Source organism: Brassica napus, chromosome C7 (assembly GCF_020379485.1).
Source record: "Brassica napus cultivar Da-Ae chromosome C7, Da-Ae, whole genome shotgun sequence".
In the NCBI taxonomy this organism is placed as follows: Eukaryota; Viridiplantae; Streptophyta; class Magnoliopsida; order Brassicales; family Brassicaceae; genus Brassica; species Brassica napus.
In genome coordinates, this window is record NC_063450.1 from 34,531,345 (window position 1) to 34,548,903 (window position 17,559).

General features: G+C 29.5%; 2 protein-coding genes across 6 annotated transcripts; both read right to left on the minus strand.

Annotated features, from left to right (window-relative positions):
* Window positions 1-2,385: 2,385 nt before the first annotated feature.
* LOC106411247 lies at window positions 2,386-3,703 on the minus strand. The gene is made up of 4 exons (XM_013851966.3): window positions 3,590-3,703; window positions 3,339-3,496; window positions 3,067-3,232; window positions 2,386-2,754 (listed from the first exon to the last, which is right to left on the minus strand). The coding sequence occupies exons 1-4, from the start codon at window positions 3,701-3,703 to the stop codon at window positions 2,593-2,595; spliced, it is 600 nt and encodes a 199-aa protein (XP_013707420.1). The 3' UTR covers window positions 2,386-2,592.
* A 216-nt stretch (window positions 3,704-3,919) lies between these two features.
* LOC106411246 (mitochondrial carnitine/acylcarnitine carrier-like protein) lies at window positions 3,920-5,627 on the minus strand. 5 transcript variants are annotated; one of them, XM_013851960.3, is made up of 4 exons: window positions 5,315-5,627; window positions 5,184-5,232; window positions 4,678-5,071; window positions 3,920-4,603 (listed from the first exon to the last, which is right to left on the minus strand). In XM_013851960.3, exons 3-4 carry the CDS (start codon window positions 5,067-5,069, stop codon window positions 4,093-4,095), a joined length of 903 nt encoding a protein of 300 aa, XP_013707414.1. In that variant the 5' UTR covers window positions 5,070-5,071; window positions 5,184-5,232; window positions 5,315-5,627; the 3' UTR covers window positions 3,920-4,092. The 5 variants fall into 5 exon arrangements, with proteins under 5 accessions (XP_013707414.1, XP_013707415.1, XP_013707416.1 ...); XM_013851961.3 differs by having other exon boundaries at window positions 5,416-5,582; XM_013851962.3 differs by having other exon boundaries at window positions 5,409-5,574.
* Window positions 5,628-17,559: the final 11,932 nt, after the last annotated feature.

A 17,559-nucleotide genomic window follows, 5' to 3' on the forward strand; every position in this document is an offset into this window, starting at 1 on the left:
CATAAATTCATTATTAATGTTCTTTATTATTTCCTTAAATAAAAATTACGCAATTGTCTAATGTGGTTTAAGTATATATGATAATTGATGATTTTGAATAATAAAGATATGATAAAAATTTGTGTATCTCCTATCATATTTGTTTACTTTTAAATTATTAAAATAAACTAAACAACCACATTAACCATATAATAAAATTTAGATTTTTGGTACATGTTATATTTTGAATTTTAAAAAGACTATAAATTACAAAAACTGCTAATAATCTCACATTTAAATTCTGTGATAGATGGTTTAAATTTTTTGTTATGATAGAATACAAATGATTACAAAACTATATAAGTAAAAACTCTAATTTAGTTAATTATTAAGATTAAAAGATATATATATATATATATAGTTTTAAATTTAACTATATACCATATAAAATACATAAATATTTTAATTTAGAATTTTACTTTGAACAATATTTTTTTTTGATAAAAGCTTTGAACAAATATAACTTAGTTTTATTTTTTTTTATAAATTACTAAAATTATTAATCCCACAATGAAACTTTTGTTATCAGTAATTTAAAGTTTTTGCTATAAAAGATTCAAATTATCAAAAAAATCACATGAGTAGAAAACATCATTTAATAGACATTAATATTTAAAAAATACTACTCCCTCCATTTCAGATTACTTGTCGTTGTAGGGTAAAATTTTGTTTCAAAATAAGTGTCGTTTTTTAATTTTAAAGCAAAATTTATTGATTTTATTTTTAATCTATTTTTCAATTGATTGAAATGTGGTTAGGTGTATTGGTAAAGATGTTTTTATCTAGTAAATGTACAAAATTAATTTTTTTTTTTTTTATTAATCTGTGTGTCGAATTCTAAAACGACAAATAATCTGAAACGGAGGAAATATGTATGTTAATATCATTTAAATTTATATTATATATCCTATCAAATAAAAAAAATATTGTTTAAATTAATAAAATTGATTTATATGTTTGCAACATTTTAATTATATATAATAGCTATTGACTTTTAATTATTTAATATATTTATTATTTTATATTATGTAAAAATATATAATACATAAAATAATTTATATATATAATGCTGATCGCAAAGCGCGTATTTTAATATATTCTCGTAAACAACGAAATGTAGCTTACTCAAATTGTCATATGATTAAATTATTTGATTACATTTATCTTTTCCTAAAGTTAAAGTTAGAAAATAATTCATATATTTATGAATATATTGCTATATATATATATTCTTTTAGCATTATAAAGAGTGCAAGCATCATCAAAAAGTCCATTTGGTCGAATAATATTGATTCTGATCATTGCGAATTTTTTTATTCTAAAATTTGGCGTGAAAGAAAACTCAAATATATTTTCGTTTCTTAAAGAAGAATCCACTGACCAAGTTATAATGGAATATGCATGTAAAAATAAAATATAATAAAAAGTAGTGGAATATACAGTTATACATATAACGACAGCCACACATTTGTATATTTTGGGGGTAGTTACTTTATAGTACATCCTAAAAGGTAGTCTTCGGATGGATCCAGATATCCGAAAAATTTAGGGTATCCGGATCTGTGAATTTAATATCCCGATCCAGATTCGTGGTTTCTGGATATTCGGGTTTCGAATATCCGTCTCGATATTCTATTATCCGCTGATATCCGGATCTGGATCCGTCAAAATAATTAAAAATAATTTTTTTAACAAAAAATACTAATTTTTTTAATATAATACATAAATTAAATATTTATAAATATATTTATATATGTTTATAATATTGTAAAAACTAAAATATAATATTATAAGATTAATTCATGTATAAATATTAATATATCAAATATAAATATTAATAAAATTTAAAAATTTAATGTATTTTAAAAATACGGATCCGGACATAAAAATTAAGATATACGGATCCGGATTCGGTTTGCACGGATCCAAGATTTTACTATCCGGATTCGGATCCGGACACCCAGGATATCCTATTTTCAGAGCGGATCCGGAACGGATCTCGGATCGAATCCGGATCTCGGATAATAAGTCCCAGGCCTACTAAAAGGTAATATAATAAACAGTTCTCTAATCATTTTATAGTACAATAGTAGCTTATATTGTTAGAGTTATTATAAACAGAGAATATATATAGTCTTATCAGTATATATAAAACAGGATTGTAATTCCTACTGTCAAATTAGTAGTAAAAACTGCACTATTAGAAAGCCACACACTCGATTTATTTTATAGAATCATATTTGGTAAAAAAGATTTTGTCACATACTCACATCATATTTGATTATTATATCAAGCAAAAATGATTAGTCCTAATTTTGGTGGATAAAATATCAAAGACTTGCTGAGAAGGAGAACTTAGGTTCAAATGAAATATGAAATAATGCCGTCCCAAGAAAATAGATTAGCAACCCAATAAAAAAATGGTAAACCATTCTTCGGAGAGAGAATGTAAAAGCTTCGATAGCCACACGCTGTAGAAATCTAGTGTGGTGCGGATTCGAATTCGGATCCCTTGAAGATCCACAGAACACCTTGACCATCCGACCGCGTGGTTTAGCAACCCAATAAGTTACATCGAGACCATTTCTTAGGAGATTTTGTCTTCTTCTTTGGCTTGCAAGTTTCATTAGCAAAGTTCTTCTTCTTATTCTCCAGTAATGATTTCTCAATATTTATCTCCTTCTCTGTCTCTTTTTTAATCTTCGTTTCAGTCTCCTACATATTATTATAACATGTTTAGTCACAGTTAGCAAATAAACAGAGATTTTAATTGATATCAATCCACAATAGAGAAAAGACGTAACAATTATGAGGAATATATACAATTTAAACAATTCATGGCTAGACAGAAAAGTGACATATCCAATCTGCTAAATTCTTATAAAGATTTAAACAATCTGTTCGAAAAAATTATTAGAGTGACGACATGCAATATCATATGTATATATGATTGTTTTTTTGTAAATATGTTAATGAAAAACTCAACCGTCTTATATATATAAATATAAATAAATAAAAGATATGTACCCTAGGGTCTTGTGGATGTTGCAAGGGAGTATGAAAAGGATTAATGTTGCTATTGAAAATGGGTAATGTCTTTGTCAAATCTCTCTTAATCCTCTGGCTTGATGTTTCACCGGACTCCCCAATTGAAGTAGAAGATGCATTACTAGATTCCAACTCCAAACAAATCGTTTACATATCATACAAAAACCATTAAAGACAATATACAGAAACCATTAAAACATTAGACTCATTTGAACGTAACCATTGTTTAAAACTTATACTGAAATCATACCTGGAAAAGCCTGGTCTCTAGAGTAGCGATTCTGTCAAGTAACGATCCTTTAAAATGAGCTTCTCTCACCATCATGCCCCTATCAATTAATCCGCGTGTAATAGATGAGCTTTCGCCTTTCCATTTGGCAAGGTTTTGTTGTCTTTCTAGATTATTTGTCTACATTAATCAATATGAAAAACACAGCTAGAATCAATATAACAAAAAAAAACACGTTTTCATCATCATTGTTGATGGGAAAGAAAAATTTACAACGAAATCTAAGTGATCAAGCCTAGAGAGCATAGGCACTGAAGAGAGTGAATGTCTTTGTTGCTCCATCGTCTCCATTAGACTTTGTAAGTTCTTCTCAAAAAAGATATCCATTTTTTTTTATAGTGGAAATGCAATGTAAATAAGAAAAAAGGATAAAGCGGTTATAAGTTCCTTCCTTTTTTCTTGTTGACACTCAACTATGCAAGTACTAGTCATACGCTAGTTAGTTAGCCTCCACAACATATAAACAATGAGCCTGCATCTATTTTTGGCCAGACCATAGATGGAAAACAAATTCTTTTCAGAAATAACAATTTATAAGCTGAATCATATAAAATCAAGTAAATATATAGTGTTACATAAAATTGTGTAAAGAAATACACAGTATTTTTGCCGAAAAATTAGTAGAATCATCCAAAAAATTTGCTAAAAATTTAGAAGATTAATAAATGGGAACATTCAACAAATCGAACCAAAAGTTAAAACCAAACCAAACTGATTTACCCCAAGCTTGACCTTGTCTTCTCATATGCCAAGAAGCAAGCAGCATTAGCAAAAACACTCCTACCCATGGCAGGACCAAACCCTTTATACAAACCTTTAACTCCTTCAGCTTTCAAAATTTTCCTAAAAGCATCCATTGAACCCCTGTACTTAGGGTTCTTATAATCATCTACTTGAAGAACACTCTTCACAACATCGGCCGGGTAAACAATTCCCCAAAAGGATGCACCAGCAACTCCACCAGCCATGATCAATGATCCTTGTCCTAAGCTTGAAGTGTCAGAACCACCGGCTAAGAAGCGCTTGAACGCTTCGTAGGTGGCAAACATTGTTGCGTTTCCGGGGATTTCTCGGGCAAATGTTGGGAATAAACCTTTGAATAACCCTCGTGCTCCGCCTTCTGATCGTAGCACATGACGGGCTACGTCCATTGGTCCACCGTATTTCACGGCTGCAACGACTGAGCTTGTGGTAGAGGCGCAGGCTAGTGCACCATGTGCTTGCAACCTGATAGCCAAAACAAGAATGAATACACACACAAAGAAACATCTAAACCAGGATGATTTGCAAAAGAACCTGACCTGCATTTGACCAGCTCTGTAGGACAAGCAAGGAACGAGACAGCAAAACCAGCGCCTGAGCCGCACACAAACTGTTGACTAATGGTCAATGGAACTCCAAGATCGGACCTTAGCAGCCCTTCCATTTGACCTCTCACGGTGAACAAAACTGCATTTAAGGCAGCAACGGTTGCAAGCGGAGCTCCCATACCTTTGTATAAACCTTTAGGTCCTTCAGCAGCAACGGTCTGTCTAACCGCATCGAAGGCACCGGCGTACCGTGGTGGTCGACCAGGTGTTGGAGCCGGTTGGCTCTGGAGTTTGACCTTGATTGTGTCAAATGGATGACCTACGATTATCTGAGCTGCTCCTCCAACAGTCCCTGAAGCTAAATCTTTAGCCGCATCCGCCATCTCTGATAAACAGAAGATCAACCAAGTTTTCTCAGAATCATTCAATATCAAATCTTTCTGTTAAATAATAATAATAATAATAATGATAGTATTTCAGATTAACACGTTGTTGACCTGAAACAAGTTTGACTAAGTTTGGTGTAGACAGAACATCTAACAGTTCCTGTCAGAAAATAGGATTTTAGTTTTCCGAAAAAGTTGGAATCTTATGATACTCAGATTCTAAAAGGAGGTTAAATCCTTACAACTCAAATGCAATCCAATTACAGTCAATTTGGAATATTGAGAAGGCAATGAGGTGAAATTAGATCGAGAGTTATTAGATATATTCTCTCTTACCAGTTACCTAATAAAGAGAATGCAATCGATATCAAATGGACCTAATAAAGCGAATAGATTCAGAGACACAAACAAGGGATCCGATAAAATCTAACTACTTTCAAGTGGACATAAAAGTTCTAATCACTCCAACTGTTTTCTACGCTATAAAGGATGGTCGAAGGCGCTTTGTAGAGACATTGTTGGGATTCGATTTTAAATTTTTTTTTTTTTCCAAGTTGGTTGCGAAAGTGTTAGATGAGCTTTAATTCCTTTATCTGTCAGTCTAATCCTAATAAAGACGCCACATTAGCTGGTCAGAAGTTCAATCACCCTAGTTAAGGGTCAGACTGTTCAAACGCAGCGGTTGCAGTTGCGGTTGCGAGAGTTTGCGGTTGCGAGAGTTTACGGATGCGAATGGTTGCGGGAGTTTGCGGATGCAGATGATTGCGGTTTCTAGCGGATTTAAGAGAATTGTATGACTGGTTATGCGGTTAGAAATTGGTGCGTTTGCGAGATATTTATGACTGGATACTACCAAAAGCAGCTGCGGTTAAATAATAAATTAACAATATTTACATTTTATATAATTATAAAAATATCAAAAATCATAATAGTATAATAAATATAAAAAATATAATTAGAAATTTATAGTTTTAATTTTTTTTAAATTATAGAAAAAAATATTTTAAAATTTTATAATATTAATTTAAATATAATAGATATATTTTCGTATTTTTATAGTTCCAATTTAAAATTTTTATTGAATATTTTTCTTTGTATATATATTGTTTAAAAAAAAAATTATCCTCCCGCAACCGCAAACGCCAGCTGGAACCATTTTTTGAATTTATGAGGTTTAAAGCGGTTTGAAACGGTTTGGAGCGGTTTGAGCGATTATTGCAAAACGCTAACAACCGCTACCAACCGCAAAAGTTGCGTTTGCGGATGGTAGCAGAGAAACCAGTCATAACCCGCCGGATATATTAACCAAAAAACAGATTTTATTTGGTTTGGTTTGATTTTATTTATTACGGCTCCAGTTCTTTTTCTTTTTCCAGACCAACAAATTCCAATTTTTTTTATTGTATATCAGTTCGGTTTGATCTTATTTTAAACAATTTAGTCTAGCTAGATTTATATTACGAATGTGAAGTTTGAAACATTTTAATATTTGGATTTTTAGCTGACAAAAAAACATTTTAATATTTTGGATTTTTAATTTTGTAGTCAGAACATATCATTTTTAACATGTCAATTTTCTCAATATGAATATTGCGAATTTATCTTTTTATTGAGAAAAGTTATCAGGTTACTTGTTATTTTAGAAATCCAAAACCTGCTACTCTTGTAGTGTTATTGGATAATCGCCATTTTAGAAATCCAAAACCTGCTACTCTTGTAGTGTTATTGGATAATCGCCCAATTAGTTGTAGCAGGAAAAAAATGAATAATCGTACTATCCATTACCGTTAAACCATTATCCGTAAGACCATTTCTAATGTTCAATTTATTTTTCATTTTAAAACAGAGTATATCTATAACATAATTGAGTTCTATGCTAATGATACTCTATTTTAGAATGAAAATTGAGTGATAAACAAACAAAAATGAAATATTCTATAAATAGAGTAAACATATATTTTTTTCTATTATAAAGTAAAAAAAAGTTGGGTTTGAGCTATTTTACTCTAAACTCTATTTTAGAGTGAAAATAGAGTATGTATGGAAGTTCCTAAGAACACAACAAAAAAAAACTAGCTTGTCTACTCCTAAATATACTTTTTATATTTATTTAAAATATTTTTGTGCATCATTCAACATAGTTATGAAGGTGGCAAAAATATCATAAGAAAGCCGACATTACATGCGTATCTCTGTTTTTCCTTAAGAGTATAAGATTATTTTGAACATACATTTTTACTAAATGGAAAACAAAAAACCGAAACCTAACTAAATTTATTTTCTTTCCCATTTTCAAAATTTGGTAAAACAAATTCGAATCACTTAGGCAGGTTGAAACATATATCAAACGAGAATGGACATATATGCAGGTCAAGAGAATCCAGCATTTTCAAAATTTTGTAAAAAAAATTCTACTTTTTTTTACATCAGTTTAAACAGACTACATTAAAATTCTGCTAACCAAACAAGGATTTTCACGCAAACGTCACGTGAAATTGTCTTTGATTCGTCATACATCCCATTGCCATATGAATGCTTCAAACTTGTGTGATACGGGGATATACTATTTCTAGTATTTCTCACTCCCATAAGACCATCAAAAGCTTCAAGAATACTATACCAACCATGACCAAAAATTTTTTCCATATCCTTCCAAGATCCATCTGAAAACACTATCTCCATATTCTTCTAGGTGCATCTTGGGTATCTCCCAGTCTCTGGGTAGTCACGATTTGAGATCCATTGTGTACTTGTTGAACTTGGCCTGATTCCATAGTGCCGCTTCTGTCTCTGCTAATCATAGAGAATCTCTAGGGTCTCTATTAAAAATCTTATCATTACGTCATTTCCAAATATACCATAAGACCCAAGCATAATGAGCATCCTCTATGTATGATGAATTCCTCTAGAAGAAATAATCCATGTATACAAAAACTAACCTCATGGGAAAAAAACGTTTGGTGATGTCGAAATTCTTGATAAAGCCCATACCTGAATCGCTGGGAGACATTCGAATAGAACATGATTTATCGATTCCTCTTCTGCACCGCATCTCTCACAACTTGTATCACATCGATCTCACAATTCCTCAAATTTTTCCTCACCGATAAACACCCTGCTATAATCTGCCATTGGAAGTGTTTCAGCTTTGGTGGACATTTAATCTTCCACGAATGAGCTCGTAGAGCCGTTGTATTTGGGCCATAACTTTGGAATTGTCTTCCTCTATCCGGGTAAAGGCACTATACCGCATAACCAGATTTCACCATATACTTTCCGGATTGTGTAAAATTCCACCCATCCTTGTCTGCGTTCTGATTCCGACATAAGGGAATACTTTCAATAATCTTAGCATCTTATAGATCCACGAGGGACCTAATCACCTACGAGTTCCATGTACGAGATGTAGGGTTGATGAGCTTATCTACCGTAAGTGCATGATCAAAAAGTGTTGATTTACTGTTTGGTCACGGTCGAGTGGTTGGAATCCATGGATTTACAAATTAGACTCATTTAAGAAGTTTGAAACCAAATTACCGAAATGTCCGCATTTTTTAATTGCAAAAAGTAAACACTAAACATATGTTTTTTACTTCATAAACATGAATTCTTAAGTCACATATGTTTGATCATATAATCTGAATTTTCTCATTGAACGAAAATGAAATAAATTCAGTCAGATTGATTTTTGATCCTTTTGATTTTTTTTTTCTTTCATATAATCGCATATGAAGAAATGCTTCTCAAAACACATCCTTAATTATAACTTAAATATTTAGTTATAAAATAAGATCTATTCACATATATTTCTATTAATAACTTTGACTTATACATAATATCGGTCAGATGAACTTATACCATATATCGAAGATAGAGCCTTACAAGTTTGTTGGATTAGAAAATGCATAGTTTGAAAATTTGCAACCTGATATATAAAAAAATCCAATTTTATTCTATTTTGCACTTTCTATTGGAATAAAAAAAAAATTATTTTGCAATTTGAGATCCATTGTGTACATGTTGAACTTGGCCTGATTCCACAATGTGGCTTCTGTCTCTGCTAAACATTGAGTATCTCTAGGGTCTCTATTAAAAATCTTATCATTACGTCATTTCCAAATATACCATAAGACCCAAGCATAATGAGCATCCTCTATGTATGATGTAATCCTCTAGAAGAAATAATCCATGTTTACAAAAACTAATCTCATGGGAAAAAACGTTTGGTGATGTCGGAATTCTTGATAAAGCCCATACCTGAATCGCTGGGAAACATTCAAATAGAACATGATTTATCGATTCCTCTTCTGCACCCCATCTCTCACAACTTGTATCACATTGATCCCATGATTCCTCAAATTTTTCCTCACCGATAAACACCCTGCTATAATCTGCCATTGGAAGTGTTTCAGCTTTGGTGGACATTTAATCTTCCACGAATGAGCTCGAAGAGCCGTTGTATTTGGGCCATAACTTTGGAATTGTCTTCCTCTATCCGGGTAAAGAGACTATACCGCATAACCAGATTTCACCGTATACTTTTCGGATTGTGTAAAATTCCACCCATCCTTGTTTGCGTTCTGATTCCGACATAAGCGAATACTTTCAATAATCTTAGCATCTTCTAGATCCACGAGGGACCTAATCACCTACGAGTTCCATGTACGAGATGTAGGGTTGATGAGCTTATCTACCGTAAGTGCATGATCAAAAAGTGTTGATTTACTGTTTGGTCACGGACGAGTGGTTGGGATCCATGGATTTACAAATTAGACTCATTTAAGTAGTTTGAAACCAAATTACCAAAATGTCCACATTTTTTAATTGCAAAAAGTAAACACTAAACATATGTTTTTTACTTCATAAACATGAATTCGTAAGTCACATATGTTTGATCCTATAATCTGAATTTTCTCATTGAACGAAAATGAAATAAATTCAGTCAGATTGATTTTTGATCCTTTTGATTTTTATTTATTTTTTTCTTTCATATAATCGCATACGAAGAAATGCTTCTCAAAACACATCCTTAATTATAACTTAAATATTTAGTTATAAAATAAGATCTATTCACATATATTTCTATTAATAACTTTGACTTATACATAATACCGGTCAGATGAACTTATACCATATATCGAAGATACCCTACAAGTTCGTTGGATTAAAAAATGCATAGTTTAAAAATTTGCAACCTTACATGATATATAAAAAAAAATCCAATTTTATTCTATTTTGCACTTTCTAATGGAGTAAAAAAAGGTTTATTCTATAAGTAGAGTAATGAATTTTTGTTTGTTTATGCGAAGATATATTTTCTTGTTTGAATCGATTAGCCTTTCTCTCTCTCTCTCTCTCTCTCTCTGACAAGATTTCAAAGTGTCATCAATCTAATTATAATACATACAATTTTATAATTTTGGCAAATATTTTTAAATATAGTGATAACTAATAACATTTATATTAACACTTAAATATTTTTTTCTATAAATATCTATTATCTGACAAGATTGTAGAAATATGGTACTAATTAATAATTTTAAATAGCCGACAGTAAATAATATGTTAGGTGTTAATAAAAAGATATATTTTTTTAATGAAGATATATATATATATCTTAAAATAATTTTAATTAGAATTATATATATCTTGTCAATTCATATATGTTAGTTTTATTTAATTATATATACATATTTAATTAACAGAAAATAATATAAATTTAAATTATATAATCATTAAACATAATATATGATATGAATAAATTTTCATTTTACAAATGTAAATTTTATTGGAATATAAATAAATTTAAATAAATCAAATTAAAAGATAGTTAATCTGGATAAACAAAACCGCAAATAATGGTTTTATTTTTTAACTAATGATTTTAAGTAAAAAATAATAATTAAATTTCTTATTTTAAATAATTTGATATTATTCAAAAATTATTATGTCTGCTCATAATGAGGAAAGTGTTATTATATCGTTGGCTGCGGAGTACTTTAGCTGCGTAATTGCAGACGTCTTAACAATGAAACTAGATTTTGATCCGCGCTTCGAAAGCGCGGGTTTTTCTTTGGATTATAAACAAAATTTGTGAATCAGTATTTTAGAATTGGCGTACATTATTCTGTTACAAAGTCATTATATCGAAGAATGACACTCTTTTAAAATTATATAATTTGTGAATTTGTTTATATAAGATATTGTATGTACACACTTTTATAACTTTTTATAGTCTTAGATATTTTACTGGATCCGAAAAACCAAACCAAAATCAACCAAGAAATATAGTTGTGGTTTGTGTTTGGATCTAGGTCAAAGTACATATTTGATTTTTTTCGTCGACTTGCGGTTTATGTTCGATTTCGGGTCCTATCCGAGGCCCAGTTGGGTATTCAAAGTATATTAAATGTTTTATGTATATTAGGTATATTTGAGTTTTTCAGATATGTATTTGGTATTTCGAATGTGTTTTCAGTATTATGAATATTTTTTTTAAGTTTCAGATCCAGATTTCCGATTATAGTTTCGGGTAAAATTCAAAATTTTAAAAATATTTTGGGTATGAAGAAATGTTTTTAGGTATTTTAGGTTCCTCATGTCATATTTATTATAAACTTTTTTTGGGAATTTAAATATTTTTCAGGTATTTATTTGTGTTTTCGGATATTTTTTTAGGTTTCAGTATTTTAAAATTTTTGGGTACTTCGAATATTTTTCGAGTCCTAAAAACCCCAAACCAATTTGGACCGTTACGTACCCAAAAGTTATAGGTATTTTGTAGGTATTTGAATTATGGACCTTGATCCCAAAGAAATCGACCCGAATCCGAACCCGAAAATTTTAAATACCTAAATGTTTAGGATCCGAAAAAATTAGACCGAAAGGAACCGATCCGTACCCTACCAGAAGACCCGATGCCCCTATCTACTCTCTCACATTATATTTTGTGTGCATTTTATAAGAGTTACATTTGTTGAACTTGCGAGACTTAAGATTTACTCGGTTGATTTTGGCTAATTTAGTAGTATAGATTTGTAAATTTTTTTAATAATTTTTAATCTTATATGAAATAACAAATTTTATTTTAAGCTATAAAAAAAAATTAACGTAAAATATATAGTTTTATTTTTTTACATATGGTTTGTTAAAGTGTTTGTATTAAATTTAATTTTGTAAATATTTGGAACTATATATATGTTTAGAAAAGGTAATAAATTATATAAACTATATTGTATGTTTAAAAAAGAGTATAATAAAGTATAAAAACTATATTGTGTATATCTTTGTCGTGTGATATAGTCTAATAAATAAAAATTTAATTGTTGTATAACTTTGTCAGGTTCAAAAAGATGTGGTGTGATAAATTATTGTTAGAGAAATTTTAGCTTACATCTTGTTAGTCAAATATTATGGTAAGATCAAATACATTGCTAGTTAATGAAAGGGTCAAACAACGTTTCATAAGTAGATTTTTTAAAACTCCTTTTATTTTAATAGTATAGATAGTGGAGGCCAAGTTACTTTGGTCCTAAGTCCTAATACCATGTTTATCACTAAGAAACTCAAATGATTTCTTAGGTTTTTTTTTTATCTAAAAAGAAATAAAAATTAAAAAGTAAACCAATCGCGGATCGCCACGAGTCAGTGGGGTCTGCGAACAGTGTAAGAAATTCACTAAAATTGGTTCTTAATTAATAGTTTTTATAACTGATACTTAAAAGTTTTGTGGGAATCTATGCACTAAAAACCTCATTAAAGACCCCGGATAAACATACTCTAATGCTCTAACGCAGAAAAAAGAAGAAGCTCTCTGGCATTATCTTTTGTGGAGTGCAGTCACACCACGTGTGTTGTTTTTTCGAGATACAAATAAATCTAAAGTTGCAATAATCAATAAAATACAGCTATGATGACATGATTGCGATATTTCTAACTGTTAAATGTTAAGATGATAAAAGGTGAAAACATCGAAATAATTCTCTACTTCAAAATGTAACTTTTTATTTATAACGTAAGATTAAAAGTTTTTTAAGTCTACATACTAATCGCACGAGACCTTACATCCGGATTCGCAATTAATCCATCAATATGGCATGGCTAGATAACTAAGGTAAATCGAACTCATGGCGAAAACTCCATTTGCAACATCTTTACAACTAAACCAAAATACAAATTGTCAGTTAAAAACTTCAATACACAAATATGTTATTTTAATCACTAACTTTTAGTTAAACACGAATACATTTCATATTTTCGTTGATCAAGTTATTTTAGATTTGTTAAAAATTATTCAGTCCGCTGGGGAATATTTAACGATAAACTTTTAACAAAGCCATTAGTCAACGAAAATATAAAATTTTATTGGTTCCGAATCAAAAGTTGAAAATAAAAATAGTTTACCTAAATTAACTTTGAATGTATTGATATCATTACATGCTTGTAGATATAACTGATTTTTTAATTGATCACTTCTATTCTTTTATTTAATTTATTTAAACTTTTAAACATTAAAAATTATGATGGGACTACAGAATAATATAGAAAACCAATTTGTTTTTCAGAATATTTGATATATAGTCATATTACATATTATCAAAATCATATATAATGTATATTTGATAAATTAATTATAGAAACATTTAAATATCAAATTTAGGTAATTTGTTTTAATCTTCAAATTTTAAAATGAAACCTTCAACATCTAATACTTTCGTTGACCAAACTATTTTAGACCCGCCAAATTAAAGCAATCGTTAAACATTCACTAGCAGACTTAACAATTAAATTTCAATGGGTTTAAAATAGTTTTTTTTTTCTGTAAAGGGGGTTTAAAATAGTTTGGTCAACAAAAATATGGAATTTATTTGTGTTTATCTGAAAGCCAGGTGTTTTGTCCACATATGCATACATAATCATTGTAAAATTATTTATTAATATATGGATTACTAATTCAAACACTTTAACAATAAGTTATTGTTTATGTTCTTAAAAGTATTTTACCAAATATAAAATGATTTATATAAGAAAAATATACTCATTAAAATACATGAATGTTTGTTACTGGATTAATGTTGTTTTGAAAACTCTCACGTATTATAAATATTTTAAAAAGTTCTTTATACTATGTTCGGTATTGGTAAATAAATCTTTGAAATCACTCAATGTTCACTTTTCAACTATATAAAATTAAATTTTTTATTTGATTTCTATTTAATTATGCATTTTTGTTTATGATCAAAAGATATTATTTTCGGATAAAACAATATATATATATATATATTATTTTTTTATTTTTAAAATAAATTAAATATATATTTAGGATAATATCACAATGTATATAAGAGTTATCGTTTTATTTTAATAATTTAGATTTACTTTTTGGATAATTTTATTATATCAGTTTTAAAGAATTATCTAATTTAATAAACTTTAATTTTTTTTTATTTGGATACTTTTTTATATATTAATTTTTAATTAATAATATAATCTAATTAATAAATTTAATTATTCATTACGGGTACAACAACATTAACCAGTCTATTTTTTAATGTGAGAGTTTGAATACAAAAAATACTTCGCAAATAATAGTATAGATTGGTGATTAAAATCATGCATTAAGTCTTTTTAGCTTAAACATTTTTTGGTAAAAAAAGTGGTTTCACCTCTTTGCCGGAAATCCAAGCATTGTAAATAGTTCATTCCAACATGGATTGCTAGCGCTCCCTTTTTTAGCTTAAATTTGAAAGTGAAGAATTATTTTGACATTTTTCCATGATAAAAGTTATGTATACATATAATTCATATTTTTGTTAACACATATAAATCTAGTGGCATATCTCTAAAATATTATTGTTTAAAAAGTTTCTCCAAAAATGGTGTCTAACGATAAAAATTTATGAAATAAAATTAAATTGACAAAAGACATTAAACTACTCTAACTTCTAACACTAATCACAATCCACCCCTTTAATACTAAAACCTGAATCATTATCAATAAAATAGAATACTTTTTGTTTACTTTCAATTAGTGTATTGAGTTGAAAACAAAATTAGTGCTATTTTAGAAAAACATATTTCATATGCTAAATTTTTAATAAAAATATGAGTTAATTCTATTTGAGGATATTTTTATCTATATCAAGACAGAAATCTAAGCATTTATTGTTTTGTATGAATTCGAAAAAATTGTTTTGTATGAACTAGAAATATTTGGCCAAACATGTTGCTTGTATTGGAGAGAGCGAGAAGAGTTTGGGACGATGAGTATGTTAGCTAAGAAAATTGAATACAATTAAAACTCCCTGAATCAATACTCAATTATTTGTTTGGAATGTGAAATAGTGAAAATGAATGTAACGCATAGTAGCAAACCAAATAGCTAAAAACGATATAATACTTGTTACTTATTTTTACTTGTAATTATCTTAATTTTACTATTTGGTATTCGATTTATGACGATGAGTATTTAAAAAATCAAGACGGATACGAAATAAGTAACATGTATAAAACGAGTAACAAGTGCCTAGTCCTAAATGCAAACAAAAGAAAACACAAATATTCTTAAGAAGTAACAATAACAAGTAGCAAATAGCAAGTAACATGATCTTTGTTCGAAAACGCGGACGCATACCCGCGTAATTGGACGTTTAATCGTGAAATGTGTGGTCACTGTAGCGAATTTGGTCAATTCAGATGCATCATACAATATCCCGAGTTTTTGGTCGTGTAAGAAGTGGTTTGAGGTTACGCGGCCTCGTAACATTGAAACAAAAAATCTCAAATTGCTATCTATGTGGGTAAAAAAATTTGTAAGGTTGAAATTATGTATTAGGACTAAAATCTTGTATAAGTAGGCAAGAATTGTGAGAAAAATCAAGTCTAAATAATGAAAAAACAGTGATTGACGAAAAATTAGGGTTTCATACGACATAGATTGAGGAAAAAGACGGGAGAATTTTCGTAATTTTTCTTTATTAAAGAAAAAAAAGTAAAAAAATCAACTAATATTGCTTTTATCTCCGGTCAAACCTGGGTATTGTAAGAAACGTGCACAAGCCAAATCCACTACACTACGTATGATTCACATTTTTATAATAGCTAACTAGTATATATCGTTTAAATTTAAAAACAAATTTAAAACTAGGCTCCAATTAATTAACGAGTTTCTTCGATTTTTGCATTAGTTGCTAGGCCCAACCCAAATGTACGAGGAGCACTTAACGAGTTTCCGAACAAATAACAGTATAAATAACGAACCAAATATTAAAAATATAATAATATTTGATATTTGAATTGGTCTTGCAAGTAATAAAAATTTATCGACTTATTATTTACTTTGATAATGTCAAGTACTTACTTTTCAAGACAAGTACGAGCTAAGTAACGATTTTAAGCGGAGTAACCAGTAGTGATGAATAGCCGGCACCATTTTTTGTTCTCGGCATTTTTGTTCAAATGATTCAAGGGAAAATTTGTGAAATAACTAAAAAAACAAAATTAGATTTTTAGAGAGATGGGTGAGAGAGATAGGAAGGGAAAAAGAGAGAGAGAGAAAGAAAAGAGGATTTTGGTTACTTAGCTAATTTGAGCTTTTTGTTTGGTTATGGGATGCAATTTCCCATGATTCAATATATATATAATATATATATATATATATATATTTTATTTTCTAGTATTAAATAGTTTTCCTTTTTCGTTTGCAAAGGCTAATGATGTTAGGTTTCTTCAAGTGTTTTTAAAATCGGACCGACCCGATGGTTGGACCGGGTTCGATCATGAACCGGTTATATAGTCGGGTTGGTCTAGTAATTTGTTCGACCATGAACCGGCCACATAGCCGGATTATATTTCAAAGTTATTAAACCAATAAAAAACCACTAAAACTATCAAAAATCTATAAACCATCCATATAAACAAGAAACTAATTTATATTTATAATATTTTATGTTCAAAATTGATTTATATTTTAACTATGCATCATTCTTATTAATATTACTTTTATATTTACATACTAAAAAAATATGAAACCATATTATTGAACCAGGTTTGACTCGGTCGAACCATATTGAACCGTGACCCAAAATATTTTCGGTTCAGCTTCCGGTCCAGTTTTAAAAACACTGGTTTCTTATGAAGATGTATTTTTTTTTTTTGGTAACTCTGGTATCTGGACAGCCACATTCCCAACTATCCCCCGTAGGGGGTCCAGCGCCCCAACGGAAGGGATGTTAAATCTGCTGTGGCCGGGGTTCGAAGTCGTGATGGCGGGCACATCAGCCGAGGTTCTTTTACCACCAGACTACGACGCCCGGTTATGAAGATGGATTTGTTTATTCATTGTTTAGGAATCTCTGCAAGCATGCAATTCAATGCACCAAATTTTTTTTCCATATCATATTATCAATCATAGATTAAGATATCTAAATAATATTCAGATATTACATTTATCGATTGTTATATTATGCAAATATCATCGAACTTGGTT

What these genes read in the sequence shown, in the direction of transcription:
- LOC106411247 (XM_013851966.3), bottom strand. Translation starts at nt 3,703, where the DNA reads ATGGATATCTTTTTTGAGAAGAACTTACAAAGTCTAATGGAGACGATG. An exon ending in TTGATCACTTAGATTTCGTT is followed by an intron (nt 3,497 to 3,589) that starts GTAAATTTTTCT and finishes TGATTAATGTAG; the next exon opens with ACAAATAATCTAGAAAGACA. An exon ending in AACATCCACAAGACCCTAGG is followed by an intron (nt 2,755 to 3,066) that starts GTACATATCTTT and finishes AATAATATGTAG; the next exon opens with GAGACTGAAACGAAGATTAA.
- LOC106411246 (XM_013851960.3), bottom strand. Translation starts at nt 5,069, where the DNA reads ATGGCGGATGCGGCTAAAGATTTAGCTTCAGGGACTGTTGGAGGAGCA. An exon ending in ACAGAGCTGGTCAAATGCAG is followed by an intron (nt 4,604 to 4,677) that starts GTCAGGTTCTTT and finishes TTTGGCTATCAG; the next exon opens with GTTGCAAGCACATGGTGCAC.